Here is a 14,286-nt window from a genome sequence, read left to right on the forward strand (position 1 = left end):
TTTCTATGCAGAGATTCCCTAACTCTTCTTTCCACACTGCTATATTTTCCTATTAAACATATTTATAATATCTCCTTTAAAGTTCTTGCCTGGTAATCACAACATCTGGTTATCTTGGGGTTGGTTTCTATCAATTATTTTTGTCTTGATTATGAGTCATGCTTTCCAATTTCTCTGCATAAATAATAATTCTAAATTTTGCACAGGATATTTTGGATGATAAATTCTGTTTTCTTCTTCCAAAGCATGATGGATTTTGTCCAAATAGCCAGTTAACTTGGCTGGAGTCAAACTCCCTGTTCCCACTATGATGGATAACAACTAAAGTAAAGCTTCCAACTGCTGCTTTTTGCTGGGTCCCCTGAGGTCTCTCCATAAAACATAAAAGTGATTAGTCAAGGATCTGGGTAGAATTTGTAAGCAGATTTTGGTTCCCCCTCCTGAGTGGCTTCTCATTTTCCATGACTATTACTTTTCATTCTGATAGTGCTTAATTTTCACCTTTGACTCAAGCCAGTAAGGCTGCAGTTTTCCGCCTGAGTTCTGCCGCTTTCACAGTATGGAACAGGGAGTGTACCAGGTGGAAAGGCACATAAAGGACATCCCCCCAGTGCAGTTCAACTCTTGAAGACTAACTTCATGGTCCTACTTGCTGTAGATGCTCCCTAGTTCCCGCCTCCAGAGCTGTCTGGTATGTTTCTTCCCCAAATTTACACGTCATCCATGGGAGGGTTAATCTGGTACAAGCTTCTTTGCTACTAACAGAGTAGGAACTACTCTATTTGCTTTCATGGAAAAATTTCAAGAGATTTAAAGAAATGACACCGTTCACTGCTACCATCTTTCCAGAATTCCTAGAGGCTTATTTTTGACTGATCAAATTTTATATTCACATTTGCCATATCTTTCTTCTCTTACCTAAGTCTAACGGTTTTACATGTGTATCTAATCAAGTTTTTTAAGAATAAGAAATAAATACTAGCTAAGCCAGCTCAAAGAACACATTCAAAACAGAATTTAAGCCCAGAATAAAACGCTTGTGACCTTAAATGTCTTAGGTGGTATGGCCCTATATACCACTCCAATCTCATCTCTAATCATTCTCTGCCTAGTTCATTATCTCCAGCAACACCTTAGCCTGCTTGCTATTCCTCAAATTCCAGAGCATGTGCTGTTCCTGGTAGCTCAGTTGGTAAAGAATCCCCGTGCAATGCTGGAGACCCTGGTTCAACTCCTGGGTCAGGAAGATCTGCCAGAGAAGGGATAGGCTACCCACTCCAGTACTCTTGGGTTTCCCTGGTGGCTCAGCTGGTAAAGAATCTGCTGCAACGCGGGAGACCTGAGTTTGATTCCTGGGTTGGGAAGATCTCCTGGAGAAGGGAAAGGCTACACACTCCAGTATTCTTGCCTGGAGAATTCCAGGGACTGTATGAGGTCACAAAGAGTTGGACACAACTGAACGACTTTCATTTTCTTCTGATCATTCAGGTCTCTGATCATATATTGTATCTTCATAGAGGCCTTTACTGACTATACTACCTAAAAGAGTAAATGCTCTCCTCCACCTGAATGATGCTCTACCATCTTACTCTGCTGATCTTTTATTCATTTATTTCTTTGTTTCTTGTCTGGCTCCTCACTAAAAGCTCAGCACCAAGAGGGCAGAATCTTTGTGTTATTCACCAATGTATCCTTAGTGTCTAGGGCAACTGTCTGGCACAAGTATGTTTAGTAAGTATTTATTAAATAAATAAATGAAGAATAATATGGAAGATGTTGAGGTAAATATAACCCCCCCCAATAAACTCATCCAATAATAAAAGAAAATTTGATAATCAAAAATATGTATGCAAAAAGTAAATGGTAATATATAAACTATAAGTTCCGTATATTCTATTTAAAATAAAGCCACAGCCTTTGCACAGCAAAGGACGCTATCAATAAAACTAAAAGTCTGCCTACTTAATGGGAGAAGATATTTGTAAATGATATATCTGATGAGGGGTTAATATCCAAAATATAAAAAGAATTCAACTCAATAACAAAACTCAAATAGCCCAATTGAAAAATGGGTAAAGGATCTGAACAGGCATTTTTCCAAAGAAGACATACAGAGACCAACAGGCACATGAAAAGATGCTCAACATCACTAATCATCATGGAAATGCAAGTCAAAACTATGATGAGACATCACCTCATACCTGTCACAATGGCTATTACAAAAAAGATAACAAATAACGGGTATTGGCAAGGATGTCGGAAAAAGTGAACCCTTTCCTGCACTGTTGATGGGAATGTAAACTGATGCAGCCACTACGGAAAATACAGAGATTCCTCAAAAAATTAAATATAGAACTACCATATGATCCAACCATTCCACTCATGGGTATTTAGCCAAAGAAACCAAAAACACTAATTACAAAAGATATATGCAGGCCTACATCCATTGTGTTTGTATAACTTGATTCTCACATGCAATCTAAAAATATAAATCAGAAGAGAATTATATCAAAGGTAAGGTCTACTTTATATGATTTTATTTCTTTACAGTTATAAGTAGTAAAAGAGTACAGATAATACTTATCAACGTCACATATCAGGAAGGCTGGAATTTGAACCTAGGCAAGCTGGCTTGATAGGCCAAGTTCTTAAGAACTCTGCCATACTGTTCTTTACTATTTCTAAATTAAAAATTGCTAAGCACCCTGGTCAAGCAGAAACCTATTTGCTATTAAGCTATTTGTTTACAACCCATTATATTTTCCCCCAAATTAACAGCTGGAAGAGATACTACTACTAGCTATTATTGTAACAGCACTAAATATTAGAATAAAGCAGTAACATTATTTTAGAAAACATAATCATCAGTCCTCTATACATTATGAGGAATACTTCAGTAAGACGACATGATTGGCTTTAATGTTTTTAATACTTTCCTGAGAAAAATTACAGTGTGAAATGGAAATTTTTATTTGTAGGGAAAATAAGAGGTAGAAAGGAAGAGAATTTGGATATTTAGAAGGTAATACAAAACTGAGTACCTACAAATTACGTGGAGAGGCTAAGAAAAGGTATATGGAAAATGTAAGAAGGGTTGTGGGAGGAAAAAACAAATGAGAGAGAAATGAAAAGAAGTGCTTTGTAATTTTACCTAGACTACTGAAAAAATATTTCAGTGAGCACCTTTGGTTGCTGTTCAGTTCAGTTCAGTCACTTAGTTGTGTCCAACTCTTTGCGACCCCGTGAACTGCAGCATGCCAGGCCTCCCTGTCCATCACCAACTCACAGACTCCACCCAAACCCATGTCCATTGAGTGGATGATGCCATCCAACCATTTCATCCTCTGTCGTCCCCTTCTCCTCCTGCACTCAATCTTTCCCAGCATCAGGGTCTCTTCCAATGAGTCAGCTCTTTGCATCAGGTGGCCAAAGTATTGGAGTTTCAGCTTGAACATCAGTCCTTCCAATGAACACCCAGGACTGATCTCCTTTAGGATGGACTGGTTGGATATCCTTGCAGTTCAAGGAGTCAAGAGTCTTCTCCAACACCACAGTTCAAAAGCATCATTCTTTGGCGCTCAGCTTTCTTTATAGTCCAACTTTCACATCCATACATGACTACTGGAAAAACCATAGCCTTGACTAGATGGACCTTTGTTGGAAAAGTAATGTCTTTGTTTTTTAATAGGCTGTCTAGGTTGGTCATAACTTTCCTTCAAAAGAGTAAGCATCTTTTAATTTCATGGCTGCAATCACCATCTGCAGTGATTTTGGAGCCCCCAAAAATAAAGTCAGCCATGGTTTCCATTGTTTCCCCATCTATTTCCCATGAAGTGATGGGACCAGATGCCATGATCTTAGTTTTCTGAATGTTGAGCTTTAAGTCAACTCTTTCACTCTCCTCTTTCACTTTCATCAAGAGGCTCTTTATTTCTTCTTCGCTTTCTTCCATAAGGGTGGTATCATCTGCATATCTGAGGTTATTGATATTTCTCCTGGCAATCTTGATTCCAGCCTGTGCTTCTTTCAGCCCAGCGTTTCTCATGATGTACTCTGCATATAAGTTAAATAAGCAGGGTGACAATATACAGCCTTGACATACTCCTTTTCCTATTTGGAACCAGTCTGTTGTTCCGTGTCAGGTTCTAACTGTTGCTTCTTGACCTGCATACAGATTTCTCAAGAGGCAGGTCAGGTGGTCTGGTATTCCCATCTCTTGAAGAATTTTCCACAGTTTATTGTGACCCACACAGTCAAAGGCTTTGGCATAGTCAATAAAGCAGAAATGGATGTTTTTCTGGAACTCTCTTGCTTTTTCCATGATCCAGTGGATGTTGTCAATTTGATCTCTGGTTCCTCTGCCTTTTCTAAAACCAGCTTGAACATCAGGAAGTTCACGGTTCACATATTGCTGAAACCTGGCTTGGAGAATTTTGAGCATTACTTTACTAGCGTGTGAGATGAATGCAATTGTGCGGTAGTTTGAGCATTCTTTGGCATTGCCTTTCTTTGGGATTAGAATGAAAACTGACCTTTTCCAGTCCTGTGGCCACTGCTGAGTTTTCCAAATGTGCTGGCATATTGAGTGCAGCACTTTCACAGCATCATCTTTCAGGATTTGAAAGAGCTCAACTGGAACTCCATCACCTCCACTAGCTTTGTTTGTAGTGATGCTTCCTAAGGCCCACTTGACTTCATATTCCAGGATGTCTGGCTCTAGGTGAGTGATCACACCATTGTGATTATCTGGATAGTGAAAATCTCTTTTGTATAGTTCTTCTGTGTATTCTTGCCACCTCTTCTTAATATCTTCTGCTTCTGTTAGGTCCATACCATTTCTGTCCTTTATTCAGCCCATCTTTGGACAAGCTATTAATACCCAAGTTAAAGAAACTTTATGAAGAAATTTTAGTAAAGAGTCCCCTTGTAACATGAATAATTACACCTACTATTATTGAGGATTTAAATAAAAATTGAAATCTTATCTTTGTGTTTATAAAATTATGACTAATTTTGACAGCTATGTCTACTTCTAAACCAAGCATTATAAAAGTCTAGAATAAGTATATATTTCTTTACAAAACAGATGTACAGCGGGTAAAACAGAGTTTTAGGAATTTATTAAGGCTTTAAGAAATAAGTTTTGTTCTCTTTATAACAACATTTTATCACTGAAGAAAATTTGTGGCAAATGGAGAAGGAAAAAGAAAAAATTAGCCACAAATCCATCATTTATAGCTAACAGCTTCATATTTTGCTATATTTCTTATCTTTGTCTTTTATTTATTAAAATTCTGATCATATGTTTTATAATCTTATTTTCCTCTTTAATACATGTTTCTATGTTATTAAATAGTTTACATATAATTTTTATGGCTGTATATAATCTACTGTACAGATAAACTATAATTTATTAAAATAATCCATAAATTAGAAATCTTTAAATATAAATCTTTTTTGCACATACATGATTACTTATTTATATTAAAAGCTTAAGAAACAGAATTTCCAGATATGTATTAATCAACTGGAACATGAGTCAAAAGAAAATATTTAGAAGTAGGGAGAGAAAGACAAAATGATGGTAACTATAGAAAAGGTCATTAAAACAAATAGCAGATAAGATGAAAAAGCATAATATGTAATATTAATTGTAGCCCCAAAGTAAAACAGAGAAAATGGGACAGAAACAATATTTGAACAAATAATATCTGAGAATTTACCAAAATCAGTAGAAGGCATTAATCATGGTTTTACAAAAGTACTAAATGTATTTACTAAAATAAAAACAAAGGGGATTTCCTAGTGGTCTAGTGGTTAAGAATCTGTCTGCCAATGCAGGGGACATGGGTTTGATCCTTGGTCCGGGAAGATTCCGCATGCCATGGGGCAATTAAGCCCTGCGCTACAGCTGCTGAACCTGTGCATCTAGAGCCCATGAGCAACAGATATTGAGCCCAGACACCCTAGAGCCCATGCTCCACGACAAGAGAAGCCGCCGCAATAGAGGCCCACCCACCACAACCACGAAGTAGCCCCACTTACTGCAGCTAGAGGAAGTTCACAGGCAGCAATGAAGACCCAGCACAGCCAAACACAAATGAGTAAATGAAAACAAAGGAAACCATATCTATGCATATTACAGTAAAATTGGAAAATGAAGAGAAAAACTCGGGAGGAGACAAAGATATATTCTCTTCCAAAGGACAACCTTTGGAAGACACAGTAATGCCTAAACTCTTAAGGATACAGAAAGACTGAAATAAAAAGAGTGTAAAAAGATGTACTATGGCAACATTAACCTACAGAAAGCTGGCATTGCTCTATTAGTGCTATATAATAACACAGCTTCAAAATATGTAACACAAAATTGTTAGAGTTAGAAGGCTAAATATGTAAATTAAAAACTGAGGTGGAAGATTTTTAACATACCTCTCTCAGTAACTTGTAAGTAGGCAAAAATTCCACAGGGATAAGAAATTTAAACAACATGATTAATAGACATATACGGAGAAACGTACCCAACTGCAGAATGCATGTTCATCTCAAGTGTACACAGAACATTCATAAAAACTGACCCATGTTAGGCCTCATATAGTTTCAGTACATTTCAAAAGATTAAATCCATATGTTGTATATTCTCTGGTGACAGTATAATTGACCTAGAAGTCTTAACAAAAATACAACTACAAAATGCCTGCACGTTTGGAAATGTTTAATATACTTCTAAACCCATGATAAAATTACAGTGGAAATTAGAAGATGTTTTCCACTAAATAATAAAAATAATCTGAAATCTAAAACTTGTGGGATTCAGTCAATGCTATGCTTATTATGTACATTAATGCTTAAATGTACATAATACTATAGACAAATTTTATTAGGCTTGATTAAGTTAGATTGCAGTTTTAACACCATTTAAAAAAGTATTTCACAAGGTATTTCTAATGTATCTTCATTTCAGGAGTTTTTCCTCAAATAATACCACTCTACTGAACTCTACTTTTGGGAAATAAGCATGTCAATCTCAGCTGCTCCATCTGCCATTTGCTACAAAAATCCTGAAAATCAATGGTGTAATTTAATGTTCAAGAAGTTAAAGAGAAGAATGGTAAATAAAAATTGAAAAAGTAGAAAGATGAGAGAGTGAACTGTAATGTTAAGGATGGACTTTGGGCGATAATAATATATCAATGTAGGTTCATCAGGTGGAACAAATGTACCACTCTGGTGGGGGATGTTGATAATGGAGAAGGCTATGCATGTGTGGGTGCACTGGGTAAATGGGAAACCTATCTTCCTCTCAATTCTGCTGGGAACCTAAAACTTTTCTTAAAAAAGTAAGGCCTTTAAAAATTAAATAAAAACACTGTAAATCTTTCAATGTGCAGCTCAATGTTCATAGCAGCATTATTTACAATAGCTAAGATATGGAAGCAACCTAAGGGCTCATCAACAGATGAATGGATAAGGAAGATGAATGAGGTAAGAGGAATTAATCATCTGGATATTAATTTTCTTTGGCTGTACAATGACCATGTTTTATTTTCCATGTTCTGTGATTTTTAATCTCAATAGTAACCTTCATATAAAGTAAGATTACTTACTCAATTACCTCAACTTTGATTTAGATTAAGGGCTTATAAGAATTAAGAATTTTAGAAAGTACATTTAAACTAATGGCATAAAAAACAATCATTATTGAAAATAAGCATTCATCAGGAAAATATGCCAAATGAGTATTAATCATTATTATTATTTTTTAATTTATTTGGCTAGGCCGGGTCTTTAGTTGTGGCATGTGGGATGGCATATGAGATCTTTTTTTTCAGTTGCGGCATGTGGAATCTTTGGTTGCAGCATATGGAATCTAGTCCCTTGACCAGGGGTTGAACCTAGGCCCCCTGCATTGGGAGCATGGAGTCTTAGCCACTGGACTACAAGGGAAGTCCTGGATATTAATTCTTAACATAAGCTATAGTAATTAAAGCTCTGAGATAATGGTGTAAAGATTTGCAAACAGGTAAATGGAGCAGAATTTTAAAATGTGGAAACAGGCTAATGTGTATATGACAACTTGATTTATGACAAAGTTGACACTGCAGGACAATGAGGAAATGCTACTCTTTTCCATAAAAGACACTCAGTCAATAGTGATCTCTCTTTGAGGAAAAAATGAAACAAACTCCACCTCAGAGAGAAAAACACTGAATGGATTGTAGATATGAATGTAAAAACTAGAAACAGTAAGTTTATGGAGAAAAGCAAAGTAGCATGTTTTAAACATTAAGTGTTCAGAAAAAAAGATTGTTGGTTTGGCTTACATTAAAATTAAGAACTAAGTACACCAAAAAAAAAAAAAAAAAAGAAAAAAGCTCAGTACAACAAAAAACACCATTAAGAGTGAAGAGAAGAGATGTGAGGACAAAATTTATTAAGAACTCTAAATCAATAAGAAAAAGATAATCCAACAGAAAAATGGGCATTATCACTCAAGAGGCTATCCAAATGTTCAATTAACATTTGAAAAGTTGTTCCTTAATTTCATTTGGAAATGAAAAATGCAAAGTAAACCCTTCAAAAGGACTCAGTGTGAAAGAGTGACAACCTAAATGTAAGGAAGAATGTGAAACAACATAAACTCTGATTATGCTGCCAGTGGTCTGAAACCTGTATGCAGATCTAGAAGCAACAGTTAGAATCTTGTATGGAACAACTGCTTGGTTCAAGATCGAGAAAGGGGTACAAGGCTATCTGCCGTCACCCTGTTTGTTTAACCTATATGCTGAGCCCATCATGAGAAACGCCAGGCTGGATGAGTTACAAGCTGGAATCAAGATAGGTGGGAGAATGACAACAACCTCAGATATGAGGATGATACCACTCTAATGGCAGAAAGTGAAGAGGAACTGAAAAGCCTCTTGATGAGAGTGAAGGAGGAGAAGTAAAAGAGCTGGCTTAAGGCTAAATATTAAAAAAACTAAGATCCTGGTATCTGGCCCCATTACTTCATGGCAAATAGAAGGGGAAAAGGTGGAAGTAGTGACAGATTTCCTCTTCTTGAGCTCCAAAATCACTGCAGACAGTGACGGCAGCCATGAAATCAGAAGACGACTGCTTCTTGGCAGGAAAGCGATAACAAACCTAGACAATGTGTCGAAAATTAGAAACATCACTCTGCCGACAAAGGTCTGTACAGTCAAGGCTATGGTCTTCCCAGTGGTCATGTATGGCTGTGAGAGCTGGACCATAAAGAAGGCAGAATGCTGAACAATTGATGCCTTCAAACTGTAGTGCTGGAGAAGATTCCTGAGTCTTGGAAAGTAAGATCAAACTAGTCAATCTTAAGGGAGATCATGTGAAAAAGACACATAGAAGGATATTTACAGCAGTGTTACTTAAAATGGCCCTCAAACATTAACAATCTAAATGTCCAATAGAAGAGATTTTTTTTAAAATTTGGTATATTTGAACAATGGATTGCTATATAATAATGTAAACAAATTACTGCTATATTATATGCAACAACATAGATAAATCTCACAAATATAATGTTGAATAAGAAAGCCAGATGCAAGAAATGCCAACAATATGAATTTACTTATATTAAGTTCAAAAGAAAGCAAACTTGCTTGCTTTGAGGAGGGCTGAGGGGCTGAGGCTTGGGCTCTTTGAGTTGCTAGTCATGTTTTATTTCTTTGACTTACATAGTGGTTACACATGCTCAGCTTCTGGTCATTTAATGATCTAAGCACTTTGCTGTACTTTGCTGTATCAGAATTTAAAGTTTAAAAAATACAGTTGGGTTAGAAAAACAAGGATGCAAAATTAATAGTTAAGGAGAGACAATAATCCTAGCTACATGAAACAAATTGCCAGTGTATGGTGCTCATCAGAACCCCCTTTCTTCCTTAGGGGTGGTCCCTAATCTTTCCTCAAGCTCCCTGAAGATAGCTTACATTCATACTTCTATTTATCTACCTATAGCACCAAGCACCTAAAACAGTGTTTAAAATTGTTGTTTAGTTGCAAAGTTGTGTCTGACTGTTTTGTGATCTCATGGACTGTAGCCCAACAGGTTCCTCTGTCCTTGGGATTTCCCAGGCAGGAACATTGGACTGGAGTGGGTTGCCATGCCCTTCTCCAAAGGATCTTTCCAAACCAGGGATTGAACCCAGGTCTCCTTCACTGAAGGCAGATTCTTTATGTCATATGTCAAGGCTAAAAATATTTACTGCTATCAAGTCTATTTATTGCTATACTTTTAAAGTACTATTGTTAAAACCTACACAGTCTCCTAATAACTCAGAATATATAGTAATGTAATATGGACTGTTAGGAATGCTGGCTGGATATCTTTATTAATTGAAAAACAGAGTTGGTATATATTCTGGATTTCTTAATAGTTAGCCTTTGTTGTATTATAAAACATTTGATTGTTTTATTAGCCTGGCCCTTCTTCTCCCAGTTTTTGATTAGATGGTGCTATGCTATGCTAAGTCACTTCAGTTGTGTCCGACTCTGTGCGACCACATAGACGGCAGCCCACCAGGCTCCCCCGTCCCTGGGATTCTCCAGGCAAGAACACTGGAGTGGGTTGCCATTTCCTTCTCCAATGCATGAAAGTGAAAAGTGAAAGTGAAGTCGCTCAGTCATGTCCGACCCTCAGCAACCCCATGGACTTCAGCCTACCAGGCTCCTCCGTCCATGGGATTTTCCAGGCAAGAGTACTGGAGTGGGGTGCCATTGCCTTCTCCGTGATTAGATGGTAGAATTATAAAAAAGAGAAAAGCAGTATAAAGGTGTGTGTGGCACATGTTTAACTCTTTTACTACATATTTACATATATCTATAGATAGATGTTTAAATATGGGCTTGGGTAAAGACTGGCTAGGTAACGATGGTGGATAATTGGTTCAAGGAAAAGGCAGAGATTTCTTGAGTGCTATACAGTTTGGTGAAAAGGGAAACAGGCAGAGAACTGAAATTCCACTGTACTAAAGAAAACTGTTCCCGTAGTCATATAATCATTCCACAAATATTTACTGAATTCCTTAAATTTGCAAAATATTGTTCTAGTTACTGTTAATAATGAACAAATCAGATAAGAGCCCTGCGGTCAGAGAGCTTCCATTCTAATGTGAGGACAAACATTATATTAAGCAAAATACATAATTATTTCATGACAACTGTGGTGAGTGCAACTGAAGTATATGTGCTACCGAAGTGTTTGAAGAATGAGACTATAAAATTAGGAGATGAAAACGGAAAGATGTTTGAACAGATTTTTGAAGTAAAAGGATTTAATCGGTGATGATGGGGAATGGCAGGGGCATAATTCCAGGGCATTATATGAAATAATTCAGAAAAGGCTTGGTAGGAAAGAATATAGTATGTTCAAAAACGGAAAAGATCAGCAGGATTGGTGCACAGTGAGCAACAAAGACCATGGATTGGAGCAGGACTGCTGTCGCAAGCAGGGCCAAAAACCATGCAGGAACTTTGTTAATAATTTTATTCTCCACCTTAATAATTGCTGGATGTCATGAAAGGGTCTTAAGCACCCACCCCATGTAGGAAGGAGGTTGGTATTGCAGAAAGTTTCTGTCTGGTGATTGGACCTAGAGAAAAGATTATAAGGTCCTGAGGAAATTAACCTTGGATTGGCTTCCTTGTGCATAAATTGTGAATCTAGACTATATGATCACTTAGGTTTTCTTCAGCTCTAAAATTCAAGAATACCTCTGTATATTCACAACCAGAATGTCAGTTACAGGTCCGCTGACTTCTTGGTGAACTCTTCCTATCTCTAAAACTGAACACCTTTTAGATCCAATGAAGAGTCATAAATTATAATCTATGTTATGGTGATAGGGCTGAAGTTTGACTAACTCAAAGAAGGCTGAGAAGTTAGGAAGTTGGGAAGAAGGCAGTAGTGACCAGATGCAAAATAAGTGTAATCAATCTTATGAGTACCGAGAAAGTAGGCAGAAGAGAGCAGGATAGGAGAATTCAACTCACTGTAACGACTTAGTTTAAAAGCAGCTAGTCAAGAGGAAGTTTAGGAGGGGGGAAGGGATGTCTATCAGCAAAGCCCTATCTTCATCAGCATCTTGCATTCCCATTCCCCCACCATTTTGACGGTATAATTGATAATTCTTGCAGCTTATCATGCAATGATATGCTATGCAGAAAGTTTAAAGTACCTCATCTCTTGAGATTTACTCAAATTAAATGCTTCGTATTTAAAAACTCAGGAGCGGAGAGTGAAGGCTTCTCTATAATGTGAAGGAAAAGAAAGAGTGTGCGTGTGTGTTTCGGGGAACAGGAGGTAGAAGAAGCTATAATTCCACAGTGTTAATACTTAATAGGCTCTTGGAGATCACCGATTAACAAAAACCTTCGTGGTGAGGTGACTTTTCCAAGATAACATTAAGTAGAGGAGCCTAGCCACAGACTGGGGTTCTTGCAAGACCCTCGGGGGACTCTTTGAGTGGCCCTTTATCTGTGAAGCCGAAAGCCCTCTTCGTGGGCCAGAGGAGTGTACACGAGGCTGGCCCTGGGGTAGCCTGGGGCTGCCTGACTGCCTGGGGCTTTCCTCCCTTCCCAGGCCGCCCGCACAGTCTCCCTCTTCTTTCCCTGTAGGTTTCAGCAGGGAGGATACGGAGTGCAAGATGGACGCGGCGCCCGCCACGGGTCTCAGGCGCTCGGAGAAGGGCAGATTCTTCTGGATAACCGAAGAGACATCAAAACAGGCGGGAGCGAAGTGCTCGGAGCAGATGACGGAGCTGTCACTGCCCCGGTACCAGTTGGCCGGAGGCCCCGCACGAAGCGGTCCTACAGCAGTCGCACGGCCCGGTCCTTTGGGGAAGCGAAACAGCAACTTCCCGGACTTGGTGGTGTTGCCGCAGCGCATGGGCACGGCAGCGGCCTCGGGGCTGGGAGCTGGGGACCTGCATCCTTAGCACGGTCTCGCACTCCCAGAGCCCTCACCTGCCGACTCCGTGTCGGCTGCTGCTTCTTCGGCCACGAGAAAGTGCCAAACTGCGGCCCCTACCTTGGAGAGTACCCGGCTTTTGGAGGTCCTTCTCCTTCCAGCAGTCTTCCCCTGAGAGCAGGCAAAGGGATACAAATTTCGCGCGGGCCCAGCTGAGGTGGGAGGTAAAGAGGGACGGACCGGAAGTGGTGGTTGTCATAGCTACCTAGGTGTCCGGCCTCTTCCTCGTTTTATTCTCCTCTCCACCCTAATGCTCTGTTTTTCTGAAACTGGGAAACTAGAGCGAGGAAATGCTGATATTTTGGGCCCCTCAAATATAACCAGAGGCTCTAACGAGTGCACTGATCGGTAGATTTGGGAGAGGACCAGACCGGAAATGGCAGTTTCCATGGTAACGCCTGAGCGGGTTGCCTAGGAGATGACCCCTTTCGGTCTCTGAATCTGTGCTGTAGCGTCATTTCTAAGGCAGATCTAACTGATCTTCTTGGACTGTCTCCTGCCATGATTCCCGGGAAATACCGCTCTGTTTCTGGCCGGGCTGCGAGCAACGTAGGTTGGGTTCCCTACTTTCTCTTTATTTCCATTCGTACCGTCCTTTCTGACTGGCGTCTTTGTCCTAGGTGATGAGCTGTATTGTTGAGACCAGGACCGCTCAGTCTACTCAAGCTATTGTCTGACCGAGGCTTAAGGTTCCTGGAATGGACCAAGGCACTTGGAGGGTATTTAACATTGTGTGATGGGTATTCAAAGTCTTGTCCAGGATCTCCGCTTCCCAGAAGGTGGAGCTGGTCTGCTGTGAAAGGCTAAGCTTCATTTAAATTCCTTTAACTGATCAATTCCTTTTTTTTTTTAATTAAGAAAATATTAATAGGCACCCCCACCTCCTTTACCTGTCTCACTGAGATATTTACTTAGACTTCAAACGGCAGGTGACGAAAGCCTGAGGTGCTAAGTAGAGGGTTAAATTGCAGACATTTTGGAAGATAAATCACAGTGAAACCTTTTAATTATTAGTTGTAATTTTATTGTTTTCAGCAAATATCCAGAACATGCTAATTTACCAGAAACAAAAAGCGAGCATTCTGTTTCATTCTAATTTTTTTGTTATATCTTTATGTACTGTTTTGGGGAGGAGTGTGTGTGTGTGTATAAGTTAAGAGCATATTTTATGGTTTAATTTTTACATTGTAGGTGAACTGTGGGCTTCATCTGGTTATTCAAACATCATCGCTTCCTGAAAAAAACAAAGTAAGATTCAAGCAGATTTGTATTTAGATTGAATATAAATT

General features: G+C 38.8%; 2 protein-coding genes across 5 annotated transcripts in view; one reads left to right on the forward strand and one right to left on the reverse strand.

The window, feature by feature from the left end:
• Positions 1–11,500: 11,500 nt before the first annotated feature.
• THAP10 (THAP domain containing 10) lies at positions 11,501–13,132 on the reverse strand. Its single transcript, XM_027552757.1, has one exon. The coding sequence runs from the start codon at positions 12,914–12,916 to the stop codon at positions 12,383–12,385; it is 534 nt and encodes a 177-aa protein (XP_027408558.1). The 5' UTR covers positions 12,917–13,132; the 3' UTR covers positions 11,501–12,382.
• Positions 13,133–13,234: 102 nt separating this feature from the next.
• Positions 13,235–14,286, forward strand: part of LRRC49 (leucine rich repeat containing 49) — a 157,803-nt gene continuing 156,751 nt past the window's right edge. Inside the window, exons 1-3 of one of the 4 annotated variants that reach the window (XM_027553100.1) lie at positions 13,235–13,546; positions 13,618–13,716; positions 14,189–14,245. In XM_027553100.1, coding sequence (XP_027408901.1) covers positions 13,696–13,716; positions 14,189–14,245 — 78 coding nt within the window. In that variant the 5' untranslated portion in view covers positions 13,235–13,546; positions 13,618–13,695. Of the gene's footprint in view, positions 13,551–13,617; positions 13,717–14,188; positions 14,246–14,286 lie in introns of all 4 variants that reach the window. The other 3 variants (XM_027553099.1, XM_027553102.1, XM_027553101.1) reach the window with 3 other exon arrangements.

This window comes from Bos indicus x Bos taurus, chromosome 10 (assembly GCF_003369695.1).
Source record: "Bos indicus x Bos taurus breed Angus x Brahman F1 hybrid chromosome 10, Bos_hybrid_MaternalHap_v2.0, whole genome shotgun sequence".
Classification (NCBI taxonomy): domain Eukaryota; kingdom Metazoa; phylum Chordata; class Mammalia; order Artiodactyla; family Bovidae; genus Bos; species Bos indicus x Bos taurus.

Bases quoted from the DNA above. Each gene is read 5' to 3' on its own strand.
- THAP10 (XM_027552757.1), bottom strand. From the start codon at position 12,916: ATGCGCTGCGGCAACACCACCAAGTCCGGGAAGTTGCTGTTTCGCTTC.